General features: G+C 46.6%; 1 protein-coding gene across 1 annotated transcript; it reads left to right on the top strand.

Moving 5' to 3' along the window:
- Window positions 1–5,615: 5,615 nt before the first annotated feature.
- On the top strand, window positions 5,616–27,124 carry LOC109457389 (lipopolysaccharide-binding protein-like). The gene is made up of 15 exons (XM_088789130.1): window positions 5,616–5,858; window positions 6,963–7,077; window positions 9,373–9,501; window positions 10,355–10,510; window positions 13,419–13,482; window positions 14,745–14,808; window positions 15,966–16,057; window positions 17,901–18,077; window positions 19,820–20,014; window positions 20,894–21,064; window positions 22,129–22,196; window positions 24,002–24,047; window positions 24,927–24,990; window positions 25,837–25,913; window positions 26,781–27,124. The coding sequence occupies exons 1-15, from the start codon at window positions 5,735–5,737 to the stop codon at window positions 26,811–26,813; spliced, it is 1,575 nt and encodes a 524-aa protein (XP_088645256.1). The 5' UTR covers window positions 5,616–5,734; the 3' UTR covers window positions 26,814–27,124.
- Window positions 27,125–27,203: the final 79 nt, after the last annotated feature.

Genomic DNA, 27,203 nt, shown 5'->3' with positions numbered 1-27,203 from the left:
AGGTATGTCCCAGAAGCAAGGTGAAGAAATTGTTTCAAGGAGGGAAGAATCGACTGTGTCAAATGACACTGAGAGATTAGCCCAGATGACGAATGAGAATTGACCACTGGATGTGGGATAAAGGACTTTGTATGTGACCTCAACAAGAACCCCCCTTTCCTGCGGGTAAAGTGATGGAGATGAAAGCTGATTACCATGAGTTTAGACAAGAACAAGAAAGAGATAGTAAGTCCATGCAGCTAACCCAGTAAAGAAGTTTTGCTGGGAGCCATGAACTTTCTATTGACCTTTCCTGTCCACACTCCACTCTTCTCCACTCTGCTCTGTGCGTGAGGAGGCCCACACCTATGGACTCATTACCCTCTGGCTTCCAAATAGGCCTGACGGTAGATGGGAGGGAGGGAGGGAGATGAGTGGGAGTACCCTCTACAGGAGGCCACTATTCAACTTTCTTCTTCCAGCCCCACCTTTCTTTTGGGCCTGGGGCCCTAACAGTTCAGCTGTCACTAACTCCAGGATCCATTGTGTTTCCTCTATGCCTTGCCTATACCTTTGAAAACAGTCTCTTTGTAAATAAACCCTCCTAGGATTGTCTGAACATAAATGTTTCTTCATTTCCTGTTGAGACTGACTTATACAAGCTATAAACCAAAATTTGAGCAGCTGGAAAACTTTAAAAAAAAATATTTTTTATTATGAAAAATTTCAAGAAGTATTGAGTAGAGAGAATTTTATAATAAACTCCAATGGGTGCAACTAACTTACAGCCACTCTCATTTCATCTAACCCCTGCCCACTCCCCCCTCCTGCCACTGGATTAGTTTAAAGAAGACCCTGGACAGCCTGGACATTCATCTATGAGCAGTTCAGTATAGGTATCTAAAAGTAAGAAATTGTTTACATAACCAAAATACTATTATTACATCTTAAAATGTAATACTAATTCACTCTCAATGCTATCAAAATATCCACTCAGTGTTTGCATTTCACTGATTGTCTCATAAATGTTTTTTCCTACTCTGTTGGTTTGTACCAGGATCTTGATTCTTATCTTAATTACATCTGCAAAGCTTTCTTAAAGTTCTAAATGTCCCCTATACCTACTTTTTTTCTTTGCCATTTTTTGGTTGAAGAAATCAGATCATATGTCATGTAGAATTTCCGACATTTTTCATTTTCCTAACTGTGTCCAAAAGGGGTTATTGAAAATATTTCCCTTGCCCTGTATTTTTTGTAAACTATTGATAAGATTTAGAGGCTGGTCAGATTCAGATTTGAGTTTGTGAGCAAAAAAATACTCATCCGTGTTTCTGTGTACTTCTATTAGCATCTTATCAAGAGTTACATACTGTCTTTTTTAATGCAATGGGCACACCTACTATCCATATCTTGACCCACTGAGCAAATCTAGGACAATTTGAGCATCAAAATAAATCATTATATTAATGAATTATAACAACTGAATAACATGATATTAATAGATAAGTAAGTAAATAAGAAGGAAACACTTTTCCTTATTGTAGAATGTCAATTAATGTATAACTTTATGTTTTGGTAGCTTTTTCTTTTGAAATAATTTAAAATTCACAGGAAAGTTGCAAAAATAGAACAAAAGTCTCCTATACCCCTTTCACTGGAATTCCTCAATTGATAATATTTCACTAGATTTAGTTTAGCTACCAAAACATAAAAAGTTAACGTTCTTGCGTAAGTTGAATTATAGTATGCAAATTTCCATCCCCATTTCATTGTGTATCATCTTATGGATCTATGATATCATTAGATAGTAAAATTCATGCTGTTTTAGGGGTTGATTTTAAAGGTCTGGAACGGATTAATCCATGTTGCATTACTTTCTAGGGGAAATCACACCTCGGTTTTCGCATGTGTCAGAACTCGAACAGTCTTCTGGAATGGATTACGTTTGAAAACCGAGGTACCACTGTGTTTTCACCCCTCTGTACCATTTGTACCACTTCTTTCATGTACACATATTGCCTGTGAAGACATTTTCTAATCAGGTAAGCTGGGGCTTCAGCCCAATCCTGGAAGAAGCAGGTAAGTGGAATTGAGCTCGGACAAAGGACCAGTGACAGGCACAACACCCCGCTGCAGGTCAAGATCTATGCAGACCTGGGGTGGACCCAAGACAGAAGTCAAGTTGTCCCACCAAGAGGGAGAAGAAAAACTGCCACGGCCAGGCCACCAATGGGTGTTCACAGGTTGGAGTGAGCTCCCTGTCCTTAGGGGAAGAGTGGTTTGGGTGGAGGGCAGGGGGGAGACCAATCCCAGGGAACATTATCAGACATGTGTGAGACGCCCTGCGGGATCCAATGAAGAAGACCGTGGCCTGTAAAAATAGCTCGAAGGCACGTTTTAAGCCCAGAGCTTTTGAGTGCTGAAGCATAAGTTTTCAATTTCCTATCCCTGACCTCAAGTTTTGACTAAAAAAAAAAAAAAGCAAAAGATGCAATTAGGAGAGTTTCTCTACTGCTGGTTCCACATTTTCAACAAGACCTGATATCTCAAGAAGCCAGCCCGGGGGGACGACATCCCAATGCAGATGCCCTCACTGCCCAGCCTGGGCACTCAGTGCATCCCCAAGTTTTATCTTATTTACCCCTATAAGAACCTTACAAGGTCGGTAGTATTATGCCCATTTGGGGGATGGGATACAGGCTCATGAAGAAATAGTCATACAGGACCTTGATTCAAATCGTCATGACTTTAACTGCCATCCTCGCTCCTAACAGCTGATGAGACACTGTTATGGGTTGAATTGTGCAGCCCTTCAAAAAAATTCATATATTGAAGTCCTAGCCACCAGTACCTCAGAATGTGACTTTATTTGGAAATAGGGTTGTTATCGATATAAGTAGTTAAGATGGGTCATTAGGGTGGGCCTCTAATTCAATATGACTGGTGTCCTAATAAAAAGGGGAAAGTTGGGGACCGACACACACACAAGGAGAATGACATGTGAAAATGAAGGCAGAATTCGGGGTGATGCATTTACAAGCCAAGGAATGCCAAAGACTGCCAGGAAACCACCAGAAGCGAGGGAAGAGGATAGTAACAGATTCTCCCTGAGGAGTCAATGCCACCAACACCTCAATCTCAGACATATACCATCCGGAAGTGTGAGAAAGTAAATTTATGTTATTGAAGCCACCCAGCTTGTGGTACCCTGTGTGGCAGCCCTAGCACACCAAAACAGGCAGTATGTTCTCTCCTCTAAATCATTCTGGTACCCAACGTTATGGCATCCTTCATGCATCTGCTCCGTCCTCCAACTGCTGTTGAACCTCCTAACCACTCCCCGGATTAAATTATTTCCTGGAAGTTGTAAAGAATGACTCTCAGTTATCCCTTCCCCACACCATCCTATGGGATAGGGGAACGCATTCTCAACTGGTTGCTTCCCCTAAACAAAGCCAAGGCAGAAGGGCCCCCAAGAGAACTGCTCCTAAAAATGCAGGGGCTCTGCACCAAGCAGACTGACATCTCATTTTCTAATTGGCTATCAGCTGAGCCCAGGTCTTGCTGAATGACCCTGGTGACCAAGAGCAGGCAAAAAGAACATTGGTGAGGGATGCAAAGGTGCTATGGGCAAACAGAAAAGAGGTAAGGACCACCTCTCTGAGATTCCATCTTCCCAAGGGGTGGAAAACGACTCAGTCCTGGCCACAGGCCTAGGGTTGAGGCCATGAAATTGGGGGCTGCAGGTAGAGGATGATTCTCCCAAGGACTGATCTTTGCCTAGAGTTGCTTAGAACTGAGGGGGTCTCTGTTTAGCCACCCTGAGCTGACAGACATCAAGCTTGGTCAGTGGTAATGACTCTCAGCAAAGGTCTCCTCACCACCCCTGAGATAAACAAAGAGGATACCAAACCCCACCGGCACCAGAAACAGAACGAGCAAGAGGAAGGGGTGAGTGAAAGAGAAGACCATCCCTTCACGCACACGCGCACGCACACACACTTATGTACACACACGCACACGCTTGCTCCGAGCCATGAGAGCAATGGAAGCCTGCATGGGGGTAGAGGGAAAAGATCAAGTAGAATATGAGATTGAAATTTTACATGGACAGGACCAAATCTTGAATTAAACCAAACATGGCTGAAAAGTGATGGAATCAGGACTGAGATGTCGTGAAGAGAGCCCCCTATCAGGGAAAATGAAGAATTTAAGACAGCATAGGGAATATCAATTACTGGAAAATGAAAACTATTCCATGTTCACACTTCAGCAAGGACTGGATAACAAGGCTTTTCAAAAGGAGATTCCTGCCTACCTTTGTGCCTCCTCTTACATCACTCTGTCCATTCACACCCCTCACCCTTTACTCTCCCACAATTCTTTGCACCTTCTGGAATGTGCAGTGCTCTTTCAGGCTTTCATGCCTTGACTTGTGTTGTTCTCTCTGCCTAGGATAACTTCTCTCTATTTGCCCAACTAACTCCTACACATACTCCAAAACCAAGCTCAAGCACCAATACTGTCTTACCTGCTCCCTCTCTGTGCTCTCATAAGCCCTAGAATATAAGCTCTCAAAGGACCTTCTATGTCTCCTACAACAGTGGAATTTTATGTTGATTTGATGGGGAGGAGATGGGAACTGGGACGATGCAAAAGAGGGATGAGCGTGAGATTTTTCACTGTGTATCTTATGATTGATTGATTGATGGATGGATTGATTTTTGAACGATGAATGTATTTCCTATTTGAATAAAATTTAAAATAAAATAATTGTTTTCGCTAATGTGTGAAATACTACTCTGTAACAAAAAGGAATGGATTGTTGATACACAAAACAACATGGATTAGTCTCAAAACATAATGCTGCCTGAAAGAAGCCAGTCAGAAAAGCATGCATCCTGGATGGTTCCTTTTATATGAAGTTCTAGAACAGGCTAAATGAATCGATGGTAACAGAAAACAGATCCGTAGTTTTCTGGGATAGAAGGTGAGGAAGGAGATTGGGAAGAGGCATGAGAGAACTTCTTGGGGTGGTAGAAATGTTTTTTATCTTAATTATGGTGGTTACACAGGTGTTGACATGTGTCAAGACTCATTGAACTGTACACTTAAAATGAGTACATTTTATTGCATATAAATTTTACCTTAATAAAGTTGATTCAAAATACAATGTAAGCAAGAGAAAATCCAAAAGTGTCTGAAACCTAGAGCTGCAGTATACACTGGTCTTATTTGTGGACTGACTTGAGATGATCTTGCATCATTTAAGTGGAGAACAGAGGATTCCAGCAGAGCCAGAGTGAAGGCTCGGCAGGTGGGGCCGTAGAAAGTCCGTATGGAGAGGTGCATTGCAGCCAAGCTGTGATGGCCTTCACTGCTGAGCTGTGTGTTCAGGTTTCAGTTTATAGATAACGGAATGAATGGAGGGTGTTCAGCTAGAGGGTGCAAGGCTCCTCTAGCAGCACTGAGCAGCAATACTTGGAAGAGGAAGAGATTGGAGATTATAGCACCACTTCTGCCACCCTCGCCACAACTAAACCACAAACGGTTTCACAAGCAACGTCCTCCCATCTCAAGTTGCTGAAATGGGCTGCCCCAAAGCTTGGAACTTTCTCCACCCTCTCAGCTGGCTCAGTTCCTCATCTGGCCCCTGGCTTTATAAGCACCTCAGCCTCTGCTGCCACCTTCAGTAAGGGAGGCTCCTACAAAGAGACTCTGACCAACCTCTGCGCAGGAAGAAGCTGAGGACAGGATGAGGGCCAGACCATACTGTGTGGTAATGGCCCTACTGCTGCTGGCAGAGGTCTCCAGGCTTGGAGAAGGAGCATCTAATCCTGGGTTCGTGGCTAGGATCACCAGACATGGCCTGACATATGGTAAGGGGGCTTGCTCATTCCTCTGGTGCCCACTATTGCCCACCAGAGTGCTGTAACCAGGACAAAAAATCATAGGCTTGGGTTCTGCCCCTGCCTGACTTAGAAACATTGGATATGTCACTCTCTGGGCTTCATCTTCCTCATCTTGAATATCAGAGGCTAAGGATAGGACTAGATCAGCATCATCCCCAGGGTGGTCTGTGGATGGACCACCCATATCAGAATTGCTGGGACACATGTTAAAATGCAGATTCCAGGGGCGGCTGGTGGCTCAGGTGGTTGGAGCGCCATGCTCCTAATGCTCAGGTCGCCATCTGTGTCAATTCCCACATGGGCCAGTGAGCTGCGCCCTCTACAGCTAAGATTGTGAACAACATCTCTCCCTGGAGCTGGGCTGCCATGAGCAGCCAGAGGACAGCGTGTGCTGCTGTGGGCTATCGTGGGCTGTTGTGGGCCACCGCAGGCTACTGTGTGCTGCCGTGAGCAGCTGGTGGCCAGCGTGAATGGCCAGCAGCCCATGAGCGGCCCACAGACAACCGGTGACCGACTGCCTCAGCTGGGGAGAGTGCAAGGCTCATAATACCGGCATGGGCCAGGGAGCTGTATTCTATACAACTAGACTGAGAAACAATGGCTTGAACCGGAGTGGTGAGGGGGAGAGGAGAAAAAATATAGATTCCAGAGATCCACCCAAGATTGACCGAAGTTGGGCCTGGGAATCTGCATTGCTGACTTATGGCCCAGGTAATAGCGAAAACCCCTAAGGTTTGACCACACTGCAGTAAATGATTCTTCAGAAGTCCCACTGTATTCCATCATTGCTTCCACGATCTGGTCGAATGAATAAATAACAATGATTGTCATTTACCTGGCACTTTAGTTTGTGATCTCATTACATTCTCAGGCTCAGGTTGGTATTATTATTACCATTTACATGTGGGAGAACTGAGGCTCAGGGAATTTAAAGGGCTTCCTTGGGATTCCACCAATAGGAAATGGCAAATCCTGCATTTGACCCCAGTCCTTGTGGTGCCAACACCTGGCCACTCAACTGCTACGCTTAGCCCCTTCCCACTGACTGAGCTGACTCCTATTTGTCCCCAGCCCGCGAATATGGAACAGCCATCCTGAAGAATGAGCTGTCTACCATCAGGATGCCTGATTTCTCAGGAAGCTTCAAAATCGGTTGGATGGGAAGTGTGAGCTATGAGTTTAAGAGGTGAGGTCTGTATTCTCCACAGGAGCAGTGGAGGAAGAAGTGGGGGTCTGAAGTATTGGAGAAGGTGGGTAAACATGGGATCATCACTTGGACTAAAAGCCAAGGGACCATGGTCTGTTCTTGTGGGGCCTCTGGAACAGGCTATGTGTTACCTGAGTCATCAGGATGGGAGGGAGACCCTTAGAAACCATTCCTCAGCCTACAGAGACTGGCCCTGGATTTTTGCTCTGCCAGAAGCTCCTAGATACTCTCCTGATTTCCCAGATTAGGGACCTGTTTGAGATATCCCATCCATCCCTCCAGAGCCTGTTAGCAGTCTGTAATCAAGGACTTTAAGTCTTTCTGGAATCTATTCACATTTTTTTTTGCCTACTATCTCTTGAGGATGGCATCGACACATATCCACAGTGAGGAATAAAGCAGAGTGCCTCCTGGTCCCTGGTGAGCAAGCCTGCTTCCTCATCTCCCTCCCCATAAGAATTAGCTGACCTTAATCTCCTTCCAGCTTTCACATATTCAGTCTTAGAGTCCTCACCCCTTACTCTTTTTTTGATCCATTCCTTGGTTGCATGGATTTTCCTTCCCCAGCTTCCTCAGTGTCCAGAATAGGCACTTGGGGATCATTTATCCATCACTGGTAGAAAGGGCTGCCTCTTGGATCCTCCCCAAGTCTCTGGAGAGAATTTCCTGAAGACAGCAGACAAAGAGGAACTGTTTTACATTTGTACACAAACACACACACTCTATCTACCTAGGCCATGCCACTTAGGGGGGCAGTGCCCTTTCCCACAGCTCTAGAGCACTCCTTGCACCTGGGTTTCATACAGGTCATTGTGGTCTGTTAACACATCCCAGCTCTGTCACCAGCTGTGAGCTTTACCCTTCCTTGTAAAAGGTAAAACTCAGGGACTGAGGTTTGAATTTCTTTGGCCTCTGTGCCCGGCACCAGGTCAGACAGAATAGGATCTCAATGAATGTTCGATGAGGGAACTAATAAGTGTTGATCTGACAAGAGCCACAAACTCAAATGGCCACCGGGGAGTTGGTGATGCAGACGAGTGTACTAGGCAGGGGGACTCTATCAGGGACCAGCTGGGAAAGCAGAACTCACCACAGGAACTTCAATGCAGGGAATTTAACATAGGGAACTTTCTTCAAAGGTGGGAGAAGAGCTGAAAATCCACATAGGGATTGGTGAAGCAACCCAGAAATTAGCAACAACAAAAAATCACTAACATCCTTAGAGCTAGAGAGACAAAGAGAGGAGAAGGTATCAACAAAGCACAGGAGCCAGGGCCTCTAGGTAGGTGCTAACATCATGAAGAAAGGGGTTGTCTGGCAGGAGCTGGTCCTAATGTGGACATGTAACCACTACCAAAGACACAATTCTAGGCAGAGAGAAAAGGAGAAGAAATATCCTGTCTTCTCCCCTTATCCTATCCTCTCATTTCCCTCCACAGTGCTTTCCATTGACCAATCCTAACTAGAAGCTAGTTGCAAAGGATCCTGGGAAATGTAGCTTTCAGAGGTCAGTGCCATCCAACATAGGTACGGATAGGTCAGAGCAAAAGAAGGAAAGGGAATGAATCCGGGAGCAAATAGGCAAACGAGGAGTGTGATGTTTACCTGGAGAGCACTTGCCCCATTTAAATGGGGGAAACTGCTACTCACCCGCAGTTGATTGATGCTGTACGGAAATATGAACGCTGCCTTTTGCTTTTTTTCAAGAGAAGCCAGAAATCTAGGGATTTTTCCCTCATGTTTTTAGTATAAAATTTCCCAATTTTAAAATGTTGGCAACTGATTCAAATTTTTAAGAACACTAAAGGAAAAGCATATCTATAGCATATCGATCAGGATATATGGCCCACAGATCACCAGTGGGTGATCTCAGATCTAAATCCTGAACCCTTATTTATATTTGAAGTGTGGGGGGCAGCGAGGGGAAGCTGCATCGTGGAGGAGCCCAGGCCCCAGCTGTGGGCAAAGCCAGCTTACAGGGTCCTCGAGGTAGGGAGGGCACAGTGAGTAAAACAGACAGGAGCCCTAATGGGGGTGGGTGTCCAAGGAGAGGGGAAAGTCTTTGGTCTTGAAGGATGGGGAAGGCTTCCTGGAGGAGGGAGAGCCTGTGCAGACCTTGAAGGATGTGAATGCAATTATTTGATTGTCCTTTGTGGTTTAAATCAATAAATTTGAAAGAGAATGTGAGAGGCTAGAGGGAACTCTGGGGACTCATTCAGAGGACTGATGGGCCCCTAGTTTTTCTGGGTTTGATAGTCTGCCTTCCTTCCCCAGCTTGAGGATCAGTAGCTTCAAACTCCGGAACTCAGATCTGAATCTACATCCAGGGCAGGGTGTCAGTGCCTCCCTGTCTAATATCTATGTGTCTCTCAGCGGATACTGGAAAGTGAAAAAGGCTTTCATGTAAGTAGTCCTTGGGTTAGAACGTCTCTCAGCTTTGGGCAAGGGCACTGGACTTCCATTTCTGGGTTCTTAAATGTCCAATCTATAAAGGACCCAGATCTGACTATTACTAAGCCTCAGTTTCACTATAAAATGGGGTTAATAACCCACCTCAAATGCAGCTGTGGATTAAATAACATATGTAAGGCATTTAGCAGTATGCCTGGCATATAGCAAATCCTCAGTAAACACTGGCTGTCTTAATGATAAGTTGAAGCTGTCAAAATAATATAAATTGAGTCACTTTAAAATGGAGTTGGAGCTGCCATGCCAGAGGAACTGCCTTGCACGTCTTAAGCCTCAAACCTTTGGAAGGTTAAAACAGGGCAAAATAACCTTTGGACTGGACCTAAAGCAACTGGTGCCCCCAAAGAACTGCTTGCAAAGAGAACGAGAAAGCAGATATTATGACTACTAGACTGAAGGCTACTGGATTGAAAATTTTAAATGTTATTTAAAATTAATGTCACTATGTTATGTTATTTTCACCAATAGAAATGCCTTCCTTCTACTAATGTAATATGTTCCCCTTCCCTTTCTTATAAATACCATTGCCTTTGTCTCCAAATCAGAACATTATTTGGGTTTCTGCCTGAATCAATGATTCCTGAATAGCTATTTTTATTAATCTCAAACAAATGCTTATTGTCTCTCACCTTGAAAGGCCTTTTTGTTTTTAGGTTACTAAGGCTCAGACAGGACACACAGCTTGTTAGTGGGGAACTAGGAGACAAACCTAGATCTGCATTCTTCTGGCTCCTCTTCCGGGAGGTGACCAATTATCCACCATTTGGTTCTCATTTCTCCCAAACAGCACCTTAGAGGGTTCATTTGATGTAAATGCGGATGGCATTTCCATCTCCATTTCTCTGAACTTGGGCAAGGACAACTCTGGACGACCCACTGTCTCCGTAGGCCACTGCAGCAACTCCATTGGCCATGTCAGCGTTCACATTTCCGGAAGCTTAAGGTAAGTCACCCCGTACTCTTGCTGGAGGTTGTCAGGACTGCCTCAGCATCTAGCTCACCCAGGTGATGTCCCTGACAGGGCAGAAGAACAAGATTAAGATTCATCAAGATCAGAGGTCAGTGAACTAAGACCTCTGGGCCTAATCCAGTCTGCCACCTGTTTGTGTAAATAAAGTTTCATTGGAACACAGCCAAACTCATTGATTTACATTTGTCTATAGCTGCTTTAGCACTATATCCACAGAGTTAAGTTGTTGCAACAGAGACCATATAGTATGCAATGCCAAAGCCAAAAATATTTACTATCTGGCCCTTTAAGAAAAAGTTTGCTGACTCCTGGGCAAGAGTGTCTTAAATGGCAATCCAACACCCCAAAGTAACTTGCCTGGTAGAATTTTGAATGAAGGACGGCAGTCTCCAGGGTGACTGCCTTCCCAGTCTGTTTTGGTTGGCATTGCATCACTCAGGTCCTGGCAGGAAACAGAGGGCAACTCAAAAGGCTTAACTGATGAGAATCTAATGAAGGGAAAAATAGAGACTAATGAAAGCAGGGAGCTATTACCACCCCTAGGGCTGAAGTTGAGAGGGAAGGGAAGGGTGTTACCAGAGTCTAGAAAGAGCTGGAACCTTGGAGAAGGGGCCCTGAGACAGGAGTATAGGGGTATTGCAGGCAGAGAGGGACCTGGGTGTAAATACCCCAACTCCTTTCTCTTTCCTGCCTGTGCCCCTCATTATTAGCCCAACCAGAAGCCAGACAGCAAGAAGTCTTGAGAGCTGAATCTATAGATGTTATACCCGCCCCCTGGGTGCTTTCTGCAGAACCCAGGAAACACTTGTGTCTGATGTTTCTGCATGAATTTAAATGCACAGAAATTTCTAATATGTACCACTTATTCAATCAGCAAGGATCGAATGGTAAAGAAAACTTTATGGGAGAAACAATTTTACCGGAAGTGATTCCATTAATGTAGTTCACTTATTTGCCACAACCTCTCACCCTCACGCCCAGGTGAGAACAGTATGAGAAGCTCTGATATTCTGGACCATGATATTCATGGGCTAGTCTCTATAGTTGGAAGTGGCTCTCAGTGGGCAGCTTTACCTCAAGTGGGTTACACCATGAGCTGCATGAGGTTATTCAGCAATATTCCTCCACAAGTAACTCGTCCTTAGCAGGTAGGAGGGGCTCAGTACATGTTTGTTGAATGAATGAGTGAGTGAATGACTAACTGCTAAGCTGCCAGGTAAATGTTTTACATAGTTTTGGGGGTATAAAGAATAGGCCTTACTCCCCTTCTTATACCTTAAAATTGAAAAAAAAAATGAGTAGGTAATTCATTTGCATGGTTCAAAATTCAAAAAGTGCAAAGGGTACAGAACGAAAAAATATCTCTCCACTCTGGTTCCCTGACCAGAGCTCCCAATGTTGCCAGAGCAATCAATGTTAACAGCATCTAACATCTCATTCCTGAGAGTCTATGCCTGCACACTTAGAAATTGTATTCTTTTTTTTTTCACCAATGGTAGTATGCTATATGGAGTATTATGTCGCAAGCTTTTCTTACTTAACAATGTATGTGTAAGCCCTTCTATGCCAGAACACAAGAGCTTCTTTTTCAAAGTACTCCATGATATGGAGACACTAAAATGTATATAATTAGTCCTCTATTGATAGACTTTTTTTCCTTTTTAGTTTGGGGGGGTTTTCTTCCAGTCTTTCACTACTACCAACAGTGCTACAAAGGATAACATTTTGCATAATATCATTCTGCACCTGGGCAAATAAATGATAAGATAAAGTCTTAAAATGGTACGTGCATTTTGTCATTTTAACATGTACTCACAAATTGCCCTCCAAGGAGTTTGCTAGTTTCCACTCCCACTAGCAAGGGGTGAAAGCGTCTGTTTCCTCCCACTATCGCCAACACAGCACAGCATATTAGCAAAGATTTAGTTTTTGCCAATCTGAAAGATGAGGGTATCTCAGTTTGAATTAGTGTTTATCTTGTTGTGAACGATGTTGAGCATCTTTATATATGTTTAAGAGCCACGTGTATTGTTTTTTCTAAATAGTCTATTCCTATCCTTTCCTACCCTCAATCCATTTTCCCCTTCCCCAAACAGTCCTCAAGACTTCTGACCTCTAAATTCACCAGCCTCGTTTAAGGTGCAAGTTACAAAAAATTCAATTCAGATGCTGAAGCATTAAAATGTACTTCACCAGCTCACATATACCTGAAAAGTCCATGAGATGTATCCAAATCAGTGACTGCATCCAGGTGCTGGACCAACGTCACCAGGAATCTCTCTGTTTCTTGAGTGTTTCTTTCTCAGGCAGGGTCCTCGACCCTTGCAGCGGCAAAAACGGCTACCAGAAGCTCCACGCTTCCTTGGCCCTTAGTGCCCGGCATCTCAGCCAGCGAGATAGAGCAGCCTTTCCCATTCAGCACGGGGGTGGAGGGGGATGTGGGGGGGTGTAAGACCTGAGGAAAGCTCTCATTGGTTAATGTGGGTCATGTTTCCATCCCTGAACCAATCATTATGAACTCTTATTTGCTGAGCCACGGTCTAGGACCCACCTTTAGAGCTGGAGGTAGTCCCACTACCTCCTGGAGGTAGAACCACAGGACTGGAAATGGGGAAAGAATGGGTTTTAAGGAAGGAAAAGGATGCTAGAAAAGTTAAAAAACACAGATATATATAGTTTATGCCCCAACTCTACCTGGCGACTCCCACTTACATTTCTGATTCAGGAGAATATTATGGGTCACCCACCCTTGAATTAAATTCACCTGGTTGTGTCCCTTCTTAGAATAACATGGGAAAGGTCAGATCCATGGGTAGTTCTTCTCTTGGGAGTCTCAGTTCATCATAAAGTGGATCCTGACCCTCTTTACTCTTTTCTCCAGCTGGATCCTGAACCTCTTCCATGAAAGAACTGAAGACAATCTCAAAAATGTCTTGAGCCAAAAGGTAAACAGAGGATAAGCAGATTTGTAGTTAAGGGTCATTGACATGTACATATTTGATATTTGGAAATAGTCTTGTCTCTTAAGTACAATATGTTGCCATTTGAATTTGTTTAGCAAAACCTTCCTCACTGCAAAGGCAAACCTTAGGGCTTTCCCCAGTTTGTCTGATTTCATATGTTAAACTGGCATTTGAAACTGACAAAGTGGTTGATATCTAGTTACAGATAATCTTAGAAGGATACGGAAAAATGGCTTTGGATCCCTCCCTCACACCATACACAAAAATCAACCCCTGGCCGTCTAGGATTTAAATGCCAAAACAAATCTAAAAATTTTAAGAGAAAACCTAGGATATCTTTCTCACCTTAAGGATAGAAAAATATTTCTTAAATAAGACTACGCTTCCCACAAAAAGTGCATCATATCGAGAACAGTACTGGGGGTTGGCCCTCAGTATCTCTTACCTCTGGAAAAAGCCTTGGTCTTGGAGGCAGAGAGGTACCTCTAATATTTACCTTTTATGTATCTTTGGGCAATTGATGCACTCCTTGGAGTGTCAGAGATAGTGCAGGAATAGCTGAATTTAGGAAATTGCAAGATGAGGGGCTTCTGGGATCTCTCAAACTGGAACACTGGATTACAAAGCAGTAAATTGGTGGCATACTGAGGAATGTAATTCTGGGGCGAACCCTCCTCTGGAATTTCTTTGCAGTCCTCTGGTGGCCATAGTTAGTATTGCCTCCAGACCAGGTATGATGGCTTCTTTGCAGATCCCTTATTCATAGATGGCCAGAACTCCAGTAGGAAAGGAGGCAAAGAGCTGGGGGATGGGGTGGTGGAGCCTATGATTCAAGAGGTGCCTCCTGCACCTAGAAGCTCTTCTGCTTTGTCCCCTCTGCTCTCTAATATGTGCATGTATGTACTGCACTTCTTGCCACCTAGCGTCCAGAGGACCATGACGGTAGCAGACCTTAGGGCAGTGCTGACTTGACCACCATCCACTTTTAATGTGGGTTCCAGAAAAGTCTAGGAACTTAAGTTGGGCCCACCTATGTGAGACGCCAGCCCAAATGGGACAGTGACCAAGTATTGATTGAAGTAATGGTCGCTTCTCCCCTTTCACCATACTCTTCCTCCCCTCACACACCTACCTACAAGATGAGGATATAACCCACAGTTCCTGGAGGGGTGTGGGGGAGGGAGGGACATTGCCAAGGAGAGGTTAGGAAGGGCTCACCCGGCTTTCTCACCCACTTTCGGCAGATCTGCGAAATGGTCAGGAAGTCAACTAACTCATACCTGGAGCCCTATCTGCGGTCCCTGCCAGGTTTGGAGCCCCCCTTATTTCTCTGGGTGCCATCAAATGCCATGGCACCCAGTACCCCTGGAGCCACAATCCCCTCAAGAACCCTGGGAGAATTTTCCCCATTGAGTATCTCTCCATCAGATGGAGTTGGATATGAAACGACCAACTCTTTTGGTGTCTGTTCTCTCAAGGTGGGGGAGTAGGTGATAAAGGGTGGGGACTCAGAAACATTCTGGAAGCACAAGGTGGGCAGAGGATTGGGAATACGTGGGAGAATCATGTGTTGGCTGTGTGCTGGCTGCTTTTACAAAGCAGGGGTGCTCTGAGCTCCCTGTGTAGGCCTGGGGCCCCTTGCAGCCCTGCCCCTCTGGCTGCCACAAAGACCTTTTATAATCACACATCAGGTCAGGTCTCCCTCTCCTCTTAAAATCTATCAAAGACTCCTCTCTCAGAATACTGAGCCCAGCTGCGGGTGGCATGGCCTCACGGTCTGGCCCTCACACCCCACCCGTCTCCAGCTTTATCATGTCTCCCTCCCCAACTCAGCCAGCGCTCTGGTCCCTGTTAGTCCCTCTAATACACAGTGCTCCATAACACTACAAGGTCTTTGCACATGTCATTCCTTCCCCCACATCCACCCCCGTCACCTGGCCAACATCGGCTCTTCCTTCAGTCTCAGCCAAAGCAACACCTCCTCTGAGAGGCCTTCCCCAACTCCCTGTCCAAGTCAGGTTGCCACCCCTCTTTTATCCCCTGTTATATGGCTGGCAGCATCCTATGGACTTCTGCTACCTAACACCTAACATACTTGCAATTATACATTTATTTCCTTGAGTATTTGACTGATTCCTCCTCTGGACTTGTGAGTTCCATGGGGGCAGAAACTTGGATTATTTCACTTAGCTGTTTCATCAGTCCCTTGCATTGTGCCTGGCATATAGCAGGTGCTCAATAAATGTTGAATGAATGAGTCAATGAATGAATGAATGAATGAATGAATGAATGAATGAATGAATGAATGAATGGAGCACTCTCTGTGTGACTGAAGGTACCCTGGATATGCCCTAGCCCATTTCCATTCTCCAAAAGCTACGGCCCACGTGCAAGGAGCTCCCTGGAGTTGCGCAGTGTACAGCTTGCTCCCCTGCTCACAAACCTGCTTCGTTCCCATTCCACAGTCACCATGATGATCGACCAGGTTGCTGGCATTGACTATAGTTTAGTGGGAGCTCCCCAGGCGACCTCTACATTCCTGGACACGCCCTTCAAGGTAAGGGGCTGTGGGAACAGGGCCTTGGAGCTGAGGGCTGGCAGGAGATCAGCTCCACCTCCCAGAGTCAGCTCCTACCCTCTCTGTCTAGTGAATCTTCCTGTCAGTCCACATCCCTGACCAGTGCCCACAGTGGGCAGATGTGGTACTCAGCACTGCAGAGCAACCCTAAAACAAGGTCTCTGAACTCATGTGGTGCATCTGTCTGGAGTCCAGAAGACCTGAGCTTGAATCCTGGCTCTATCACTTATGTGCTTGGGAACCTTGGGAGAATTACTTAACCGCTCTGAGCCTCTATTAAAGTGGAATAATAATAGCCTTACCTCATAAAGATGCTATAGGAATTAAGTGAGATGTGTATAAGGTGCTTGGCAAGTGCCTGGCACGTAGCATATACATATACTGTTATTACTACCTGCCCCACCTGCCCGCAGAGTAGACAGAGGAATGGCTCTCGGAAATGTCCATGTGCTAGTCTCCAAAATCTGTAAACGTTACCTTACAGGGCAACAGGGACTTTGCAGGTGTGATCAAATTCAGGGTCTTTCAATGACAAGATTATCCTGGATTAACGGGCCTATTTTAATCATAGGGACCCTTATAAAAGGAAGGCAGGAGATAAAGGACAGAAGGTAACATGACCATGGAAGCAAGAAGTTGGAGGGAAGCAAGAAGTGATTTAAGGGAGGGACCACAAGCCAAAGAATGCAAATGGCCTCTAGAAGGTAGAAAGGACAAGGATTGAGATTTGCCCTTGAAGGCTCTAGAAGGAGCCTCGTCTTAACGTTTTGAGTTTAGGCTTCTTGACCTCCAGAAATGTAAGGCAATAAATCTGTGTTGTTTTAAGCCAGTAAGATTAAGGTAATTTGTTACAGCAGTCATAGGAAACTAGTACACCCCCTCTTCACTTCTGTCTGTTCCACAACTCCCCTGCGTGTTGAGCCAGGCCCTGAAGTGCCACCCCCTCCAATTTTATTTAATTAACACTTAATGCTTCTTACTATGTGTTAGATGTTGTTCTAAGCATTTCTGCAAATATTAGCTTCTTTCAATTTCATCCCACCTGCATGAAGTAGAAACTATTAGCATCATCCTCATTTTACAGCCGAGACACAAGGTAGTAGATGACTTGCCTGAGGTCCCAGAACTAGTAAGTGACAGACCAGGATTCAAATCCACACAATCAAGCTCCAGAATCCATGCTTTTCACCCCCGGCTGCACTTCCTCTTCTGCGTCCTGAGCCTGGGAGAACACAGGACACACCTCCCCACTCAAAGGGGGGTTTCAGATAGCTGTCAGGACGCAGATGTTGTGGGGCCAGAGGGCAACTGCCACCCTGACCCCGACCCAGGGCACAGGAGGCAGGGTTTGGACACCTGTGGGGACAGAGCCCCAGAAAGTAGTTTACAGGCTCTCGGCCTCACGTGGAAGGGTGCTGGCTCGGGTAGTAGATGGCCGTCGGCTGTGGCTGATTGGCCGTCAGCTGTAGCCAGTTAGCCAATTGGCAGCTAATATAACTGCTGCGGCTACGGAGGAGAGCGGAGGAGAGTAGAGGAGAGTCATCGGTCGATTGGCAGAAAACGGACAGCAGGTCGCACGTCCGGTGAACCCAGCCTCCAGTGAGACCGTAGTGGTATGACTCCCCTACCTATGGCTCCGTGGGTGTTCCTTTTTGGCCTCACCATGTCCTGCGTCCTTATGTGGGGAGCGGGACCAGAGACCCCGCAGGCCGCCCCACACAACAAATGGCGCAGCGAGCAGGGTCTCCCGTATGACAACGCTTCTGCCTGACACCCTCTCTGACAGGAACCTTGGGTGACTGGTGTGTCCTTCTGTCTCCAGGGTGAATTCTTTGACCTAAGCCAGCGCTCCCCAGTCTCCTTTGATGCACCACCCATCGAGCTGCCCCAGGAGGATGACCAAATGATCTACTTTGCAATCTCCGAATATGTCTTCAACACAGCCAGCTGGGTTTACTACCAGGCTGGGCACATGAACTTCACCATCCGAAATGAGCACGTGAGTCGTGGATGGAGCAGGCTGGGGGTCCCAGGAGAGAGCGTCAGGTGGGACTGTAGAGCTGCTGGAGGACCAATGTGGCATTTGGAGCCTGCCCAGCCTGAGTTCAAAGTCAAGCTGTGCTTCAGTTTCCCTGTCTGTGCAGGTGGATCCCCAGAGATTACATGAGAAACGGTAAAGAGCTTGGTATCTGACACACACACTACACGTTCGCTATTATTAGCAGTACTTTAAAAAATAAGACAGACTCTGGTGTGTCATATCAGGTCTTCCGAGCAGCAGGTGCCAAAGCAGCATTAGACTTGTAAGTGTTATATTAGGGAAACACCTGTGAGGGATACAGGAGCGCAGGAGGAGGAGGTGTGCGAGCCTTCAGAGTGCGATGCAGTCCTGATCCCTATGAAGGGAGAGGGCAGGCAGGCAGATTGGGAAGGAGAGGCGCTGCTGCATCGTTCTGAGACGCCTCAGCCAGGCTGATGGGGAGGCGGGCGCAAAGTTTGCCTGTTAGAGGAGTGCCACACACGAGGCAGAAAGGGGAGGAGTCGGCCCCAGGCTGAAGTCCTAAGTGTGACCTTTCAGACTTGCCCGTAGGCGATTGCACAGGCTTTACCAGGCAGGCCTCGGCAGACCAGACGTGGGGCACGGCCAGTGCTTCTCAGTCTCTGGGGGGAGCTTCAGTCAAGGACTCAAGCCCTGCCCCCTGCCCCCGCCCCCACCCACACCCCCACCCCATTGCCCCAGCTGAGTATCAGCATTCCTAGCCTAGAAACCTCCATTCAGAGGCCTCCTTATGAATGGAGGGAGGGGCAATCTTAGCTGAGACGTTATTCAGGTGCCTCTGCTGAGACCCCTTCCTGGGGGCCTCAAAGACAGTTTTCTCCAGTCTGACTCAGTACTCAGTACTTTTCTATCCCGGTCCTTCCCCTTCTCCACCTCGTCCCTCTGGGTCCATAAAACAGCAGAAGCCTTTTGTTCAGGGCTCTTTTCGCAATAAGATGACCAATCCCCCCACCCCCACCCCCACCCCATCGACACTGATACGTCTGACCCTCACAGGTGTCGTGCCACAGGAAAAAATGGAAGACCGGGGGCCAGCCCCCTTTTCTCTTTAGTCTCTTGCTCACACTCTCGCCTCGAATCCTGGCAGTGATCTGACAAACTTCTCCATCTCTATGACCCCAGCAGTGCTTACCAGGGGTTGGGAGCTGTCTGGGAGAGCGTGACTTTGTGGGACCCGAATGTGAGGCAGTGGCAGGGGAGGGAGGCTATCCACCAGCTGCCCTCCGCTCCCCTGGTCCCCTTGCAGGGAGGTCTAAGCTGTACACCTCCACCGTCCACACGATGTTAACTGCTATTGGAGCCACCCCGGTAAAGAGTGGTGATCTCGAGGAAGGAGAGATCAAGGAAGGTGGGCTGTGGGCTGGTGCAGGCAGGGTCCCCCAGGCTGAAAACTCAGCAAGTCATAAGGGTGGGTAGAGAAGGACACCAAGAGAGATAGTAAGAAACAGAGTCTGGAGAAAGCCATGTGTAGAAGCACATTCAATCCAGACTGTGGTGGTGCTCGAGCCCTCACTGGTCCTTTAGGGGAGAATCCCGAGAAATAATAAATAACAACAGACATTTATTAAGAACTTACTACGTTCCAGGCACTGCGCTTAGTGCTTTACCTACTATATAGTATCTCGTTTAATCCTTGCATACCCTGTACAGCAAGTGCTATTAATATTACTCCCATTTCACAGATACAGAACCTAACGAAGTTGGTCAACAATCAGTCAACTAGTGAATGGAACCCACCCTGTCCGACCTCAGAGTCCACAGCTTTCCCTACCCTGATGTCCTGCATCTCAAGTAGCCTCTTGCCTCTCCTGCGGGAGATTCCCCTGGACTTTCCAATTCACCTGCATACCAAATCATTTGAGGCTGTGATTCCTCAGGTAAGATCTCTGCCCATTCATCACAGAAGACAAGGCAAGCCCCTTGACCTGGACCAAATGTGGAGATTGTATTTGGACATCGCTGAGCAGTGCTTAGACTTTCTCCAGACAAACAGCTTACTAATGAAAACAGTGGGTAAAGATAAAGGTTATTAATTTTTTGGTCCAAAGTTTTCATCCTCCTATGACTCCTTGTGGCGTAAAGACACAGGATCTGGATTCAGATTGCCTGCGTTTGAATCCTGGGTCTGCTGTTTTCTATCTTTGGATCTCAATCTTGTTGGGCCTCAATTTCCTCATTTGTCAGCTAGGGACAACAATAGTCCCTGCCCCACTGATTGCTGAGAGGAACAAATGGGAGATAACACTCAAGCAGCACAAATATATAGGCTCCTTTGAGGGCACAAATGGGACATGTTGGGCAGGCTAATAATTTGGGACTAGACATATAATTGAATCTCCTTGACATTTATGTAGAACACAGCTGAAAAGTGGCAGGAACAGAGTAGAGACGAACACTCAGCCTCCCCTTTCTTGAACCAGGCAATTCAGCTCAGCCCCAAACTTGCACACTAGTCAACACAAGTTGGCCAGCATGCAAGGCAGTATGGAGACCATCTATTATTATTGGAACATGCCCACTGCAGTGTCTCATCCATCCCAGACACTTTATCCAAGTACCCTTTCATCACAACAGCCTTCTGTTGGACGGGAGTTCTGAAAAATACAATTCCCTCCATCCTGTGATATTTTTATTGCTGGATTCAGGCCCTTAGAGATTTGAGCCTTGGGAATCCACCATCTAGCCTTCCCCAATACAGCTCAGCATCCCGCTGTCTGTTTCCTGCCCTCCCTTGAGTGTCTGTCCTCTCTCTCCAGCTGAATGAGTTGTACCCCAATATGGAGCTAGAGCTTGAGACGTCACCTGAATCAGCTCCATTCCTGAATTTCACCCCTGGAAATGTAACCCTCATGCCAGTGATGAATGTCCAGGTCTTCGTCCTCCTGCCCAACTCCTCTGACCGCAAGCCACTCTTCCACCTCAGGGCGGTAAGTCTGATCCTGGCTGGGGCAGCAAAGGGTCATGCTTGCCATGGGGGTAAGCCCCTCTCTCCACTGAAAGACTGGGATAGCACATAGCTGATAGATGCTAGAAGCTCTTTGTTTCCACTGGAGGCATAAGTGGGCCTTGCAATTCTGGTCTGACCAGCCAGGCTTCCTGAGGACATCGTTAATTAAATCATACACTGTCAAAACTTACTATTAGGCTATAGCAATCAAGATAGTATGGTACTGGTGCAAAGATAGATATACAGATCAATGGAATAGAATTGAGAAACCAGAATTAATTCCCCATGTTTATAGTCAATTGATTTTCGACAAGGGGAACAACACAATTAAATGTGAAGAACAGACTTTTAAGAAATGGTGCTGGGGCAACTGTATATCCACATGCCAAAGAATGAAACCGGACCGCTTCCTTACACCATCCACAAAAATTAACTCCAAATGGATCATCTACATGTGAGAGGCGAAACTATAAAACTCTTAGAAAAAAATGTAGTAGTAAATTTTCATGACCTAGCCTTCTTCTAATCAAAGCCTTCTTAGATTAACTCAAAAGCACAAGCAACAAAATGAAAAATAGGTAAATTGGGCTTCATTAGAATTAACTTGTGCTTCAAAGGACATCACCATTCAAAAACGTGCAAAGACAACCCACAGAATGGGAGGAAACATTTGCAAATCATGTATCTGACAAGGGCTCAAGGACTCGCTGAACTTTCCTGGGTTGCCTGCTTCAAAGCTCAGTTGTGCTTGTAGGTGGACGGTCTCCCAATTCGAATGCCCTGTGTCTTTAATTTTGGGCTTATTCCCCCTTCTTGATGCTTCCATTGAAATGGAGACCTCTGACATCTCAGCTCACCTTTCTTAGTCAGCTGTGGAGCCACCAACACCCTGCATTCTCAGTCCATCATCTTCGAGTAGCTGCTTTTTGTCCATATGTCCCACATCTGGCTGTGGTTTCCATTTCTGGAGATTCGTCTTCGGGACTGGGAGCCAACGCGATGCTGATGTGGGCTGAGAGTCTGCACCCCCTTTTGCTTTTCTAGAGAACCAACATCTCCGCCTCCATTAATGTGAGCTCCAGCAGGATCAGTGGTTCACTGACTCCAAGAAGGTGAGAGGCCATGGGTGGGTGGGGAGGAGAGGGAGTGGGGTGGGTGGTCCGAGCATCCAGTCTGGTTCACTGATAGGGCTGAGGTTGCCTCTTGGAAATAGAGGTCTCCACTGGGGCTCATTCTCTAATCCCATGTTCCTTTGGAAAAGGCATATTGACAGTGCCTCAGAGGAAAAGCCAGAAGCCGAGAAAAGTTGTCAAGGTAGCAGAGGTTACCTTCAGGTCCCCTATCACTTTGAGCTCCTCACCTGAGCTGAAACTTCTGCAAAGGGGGTCCTTAGGAACGACAGTCTAGTTAGAGAAGGTAGGACTTGAAGCTGTGTTTGCAAGAGTTTTATATAAGATTGAGGGAAAACGGTCAATATTACTTCTGTATCAAAAAGTGGAGCTTTTGGATGGAGGATTAAAGCTGCCCCCAAGCCGCTGCTTACCGCTCCATTGCCCAGACACCCAATCAATAGGCAGGTATTTATGTAACCAGTGAGTCAGCAGAGAGAGTTCCGGCTTTGGGCCGCAGGGACTGTACTGCCTCCCAGGGCTGGGACTTGCCCCAGCGATGTCCTCTGTCCTGACCCCCACCTGAGCCCCACGTCGCACCCTACTCGGTGCTGCTCCCTGCTGAGGTACAGGTACAAAGCGTTCATCAGAGGAATGAATTCCCGGCCTCAGGGTTAGAGGCCTATTGGCTGGTAGAATGCCCTGACCTCATTCAAATGAACGTCTCCTTAAGAGGTCTTTAAAAAGAGAAATTAATGTAGAGCATGTGGGGCTTTGGGAGGTCCCGGAATTTGAGTTTATGCATAGACCTGCCTTGGGGTCTCTGCAGTATTGGGGAGGACAGACGGGTTAAATTATGAGGAGACAGCAAAGTGAGAGGGATTTGAGAGGAACTCACACAAGACTCTACCAAGGAATGATTCAACTTCCTCTGCCCCATGAGCAGAGAGCAGAGTTCTGTCCATGGCAATTAGAATTCCTGAATGAGGGAACCAGGCCAGCAGCCCAAAGCAAAGCCCGTTAGAAGGAGCAATTGGGGGGAATAAGGTTCAGCTTTTATAGTAACAATCCAGGTGGCTTGAGTTACTCTACCTCCCTCCACTCCACTGGCGGCCAGCAGCCTGCCAGCATCATTTGTGGTGCCCCTTTTCCAATTTTATTGTCTATTCCCATATGATACAAATAATCTATGGTCATGGCAAGAAAAAAAAAAGGGAATTAGGAAAGTATAAAAAAGACAAAATCATCCATAACCTTGCCCCATTGAGACTATCACTTTTTTTTGTTTGTTAACTTTTTATTTACTTAAGTGTGTTTTTCCAGGACCCATCAGTTCCAAGTCAAGTAGTTGTTTCCATCTAGCTGTGGAGGGCGCAGCTCACAGAGGCCCATGTGGGGATCGAACTGGCAACCTTGTTGTTCAGAGCACCACGCTCTAACCAACTGAGCTAACTGGCCACCACCGAGACTATCACTCAATAGTTCCATGTTTCCTTCCAGTCTTTTAAAATATATAATTGGAGACACACAGTGCATTACTTTTTACATTCCACTTTTTCCAGTTAATATTTATACCATCATAATTTCTTCAAGTTATCAAAGACGCTCAGCTAAGATTTTGGAATGTCACTTCTTAAATGCCAGTGCAGGCTTAAAGGCTTAAACCCACAAGCTCCACATTGCAGAGGAACCCTTGGGAGCCCAGCCCCTGAAAGGCCCTTGCCCATGAGCACTGCACACCCCACTGGGGTCATGCAAAAAAGTACCAGGCACCACCTGGGGTGACCGTGCTTCTCTCTTCTCTACAGTAAGCTGCAATTGGAACTGATACACTCCAACGTCAGTGTCTTCAGTGTGAGTTGTTTTCCGTTTCTTGAATGTCTTCTCCAAGCAGGGCTGCATGGGGCTCCAGGAGAAGCAACAGGTCCCAGAGAGAGATGCACTGCAGTCTCGCAGGAAATGGGACATCATGCCTGAAAGTTAACCTCCAAGAAGGGCGCTGCCTGGGGGCTAACAGTCGACAGGACATGGACATTAAGAGCATGAGCTTGGCAGGAAGATAGATCTGGACTCTTAACAGCAGCCACGCCACTTGCTGTGTGACCTAGGGCAAATCATTGAACCTTTCTGAGCCTCTTTCGTTGACTAAAATGGAATAGCATCTACCTCGAATGGGGGCTATAATATGAAATGGGGCAATGAATTAAGACACCTTGACAAAATATCTCACACAGTAAGCTCTCAGTATATGTTCATTATTATAGTAAGAGTGGCCCAGGTACACAATCCCTTATCCAAAGCCCTTAGGACTGATGGGTTTTGGAATTGAGAGTTTTTTAGGTAATATGGGGTATGCAGCAGGCGGTATATAACACATCCAGCAGGAGCTGGGGCAGCACTCTATCATCAAACACATTATTTCTGCAACAAAAGTTTAAAATATTCACACAAAGTGGAATAAACACCGAATAGCCCCATAACAGTTCAGGTCCTGTTTTGCCACAAAATGAACTTGCGTGCACTTAGGGAGAACGAATTTCAGAGATTTGGGGTTTGGGGGGATTGTGAAAAGGAGCAGTTCATCTGTGGTGGTGAGAGCCACAGTCAACCTCTATCTTGTAGATGGGATGACATGTCGGGTTGACCAGAGGTGGGGACAGATGTTCTTTCCTTGGACTCGTTTTTATTCATGTCCGATCTGATCCCTTTGTTCTGGCCCCTCCTCTGTTCCAGCTGGAGTCAATGGAAACCATCTTAAATCACTACGCAACCTACTTCATATACCCCTCTGTCAACGGTAAGCATCGCTGCTACTGACTGCCCCAGGCAACGGTTGGGTTCTACCCTTTCTGTAGGATTCAACAAGTCAGGGTCGGCTTCTCTGTGTTGGCTGAGGTGCTGGTAGCCCGTGAGCCTTGCCGTCATGGAGTTCACATTTTGTTGAGAAGGCAGACCTGTACGTTTTATGAATGCCACCATCGGAGGAAGCTACAGGAGCTAGGAGACGCTGAACTTGACTTAGAGGTCGATCTAAGAAGTGAGGGCTAAGTTGAGTCCCAAAGCACAAGGAGTTCGGCTCAGGGAGGAGCATTCCAGCGGGCATGGTGGAGAACACCTGGAGCCGGCACACCTGGGTTCTGAGCCAGGTTAGGTCCCTGACTTGCTGGGTGACATTGATGGAAGTAGTACTCGAGAATTCACTGCCTGAGAAGCCAGCAGGCACCCTCCCAGCCAGGGCCCTCTTCAACTAGCTTCACCGTCTGCCTTTTACAACCAAGAGATAAGAGCAGCAAAATTGGCCTGGAAAAGACCGTGGGGGAGATGGTGGTCCTCAGGGATGAGTCCCTGGGTACATGGATAAACAATGCATGGCTCAGCCCTGGCCAGTCTGGGTGGTGTTTGAGGGAAGGCTCTTGAAGGACCTAATAGAAGCTCAAGCGGCTGTCTGCTTCTGAAGAGGCTACATTTCCAAAGCATTTGTCTCTATGCATTCCGCTCCTGCCCCCCCTCAAAAAAACAGCCCTGACTCCAACAGCCTACGGGCTTCAGTGGCCCACTCTCATTGGCCAGCTGCAAATACAATGTTTGTCTTTACACCTCCCCAGTCTTTTCTGTCCAGCTCACCTCTCTGCTTATCTTTCAGCAAAGCTGAAGGAAGGTTTCCCACTCCCTCTGCCAAGGGACACCTACCTCAACAGCTTGACCCTCCAAATCCACAAGGTCAGTGAGAAGTGGGGTCAATGAGAAGTGGGGAGCTCTAAGACCTCCTGGGAGGGCTGCTTCAAGGTTGGTGGATATTAGGGGGAGCCCCTAACTCCCACTTACCTCCTAGACCTAATTTTCATAGAAAATTTTTTTTTGAATTTTGGTAGATAAATGGTAGGTTTTGATGATCTGGAATCTTGGCTTCCTGTGAAATAGCTGTTCTTAGTAATTCAGGTCAAATACGTTAATTATCTACAATGTGCCAGGCCCTTTAGCCATGTATGGCAGGAGTGTATGCAAAGGGGTCAGATTAGATGCATTTCTGGATTGAGGGGCCACCTAACAAGCCCCGAATCTCCCTGGTGGGGTAAGTGTCCACTGGGCCACTGGCCAGCCTTCTCACACACAATAGCAAGGGATGGTCTCGGAGGAAAATTGACCGCACCTTATAGTGGAAAAAACTTACCAGGGGCAGGGGATAGGGACAATCATAGTCCACTTTATGATATAACCCAGAAGTACTAGTTTGCAATGTCTTCACTGTTCATAATACACTCTTACTCCACGGTCACGTGGGACTATATTCTCAGAAATGTACTCGGGCAGCACCCACGTGTGTTCTCCTAGGAGAAAAATTTGGGAGGAAAGTGATATTCACCGATGCCTTCCAGAAATCAGCTCAGGAAATGAGAGTAATTTCCTGATAAGGACAGTGTTTTATCAGGCCGCCTTTTATAACAGCTTCTGAGCATGGTTTTTGGACTGACCTCGTGTTTTCTTTTCCGAGGAAGAACTTGTCTCTCCCTTTAAAGGACTCCCTTTTGGGAAGCTCCCATGTAATTCAATCACCTTTCTTGTCTGTCCTTTTTGCTTTCTCTCCAGAACTTCTTGCTCTTGGGGGCCAAAATTGATTAGGATGAAGACTGAGGAAGAGCAGCAACTGTGGCTGGAGGAGTGGCCGACACACCTGGACTTGCCCTGCCCTGTGGCACCCCCGGGGCTGTGACCCTTGCCTCCTCTCCCATGACACTAACCACCGGGGAGCCTATGGCAGCTGAAGTCACGCCTGCCCACGGGACACCTTCTCCAAGTGCCTCCTGCTCCTCCTGCTTCGCCTCCCCTCATCCCCACAGGTTCCCTTTGCAGCTGTCCGCAGCCTTACTCTGGGGACCTTAACCCCACCCCTTACCTGTCTGTTGCTAGAATAAACTTTGGCGAAGGAAAAAAAGCGCGAGCCGTGTCCAGTTACTACTCAGCCCAAAGCATCCTGCTCAACGTTAAACATGCTGTACGTGTCATTTAAGG

This window comes from Rhinolophus sinicus, chromosome 13 (genome assembly GCF_057876585.1).
Source record: "Rhinolophus sinicus isolate RSI-liver-muscle chromosome 13, RSI-T2T, whole genome shotgun sequence".
Classification (NCBI taxonomy): domain Eukaryota; kingdom Metazoa; phylum Chordata; class Mammalia; order Chiroptera; family Rhinolophidae; genus Rhinolophus; species Rhinolophus sinicus.
Note: the sequence above shows the minus strand (reverse complement) of the source record. Positions and strands in the feature narration are given on the sequence as shown.

Coding starts and splice junctions, on each gene's coding strand:
- LOC109457389 (XM_088789130.1), top strand. CDS start 5,735: ATGAGGGCCAGACCATACTGTGTGGTAATGGCCCTACTGCTGCTGGCA. Junction 14,809..15,965: donor CTATCTGCGGTCCCTGCCAG/GTTTGGAGCCCC, acceptor CCCATTCCACAG/TCACCATGATGATCGACCAG. Junction 24,048..24,926: donor CCAACGTCAGTGTCTTCAGT/GTGAGTTGTTTT, acceptor CCTCTGTTCCAG/CTGGAGTCAATGGAAACCAT.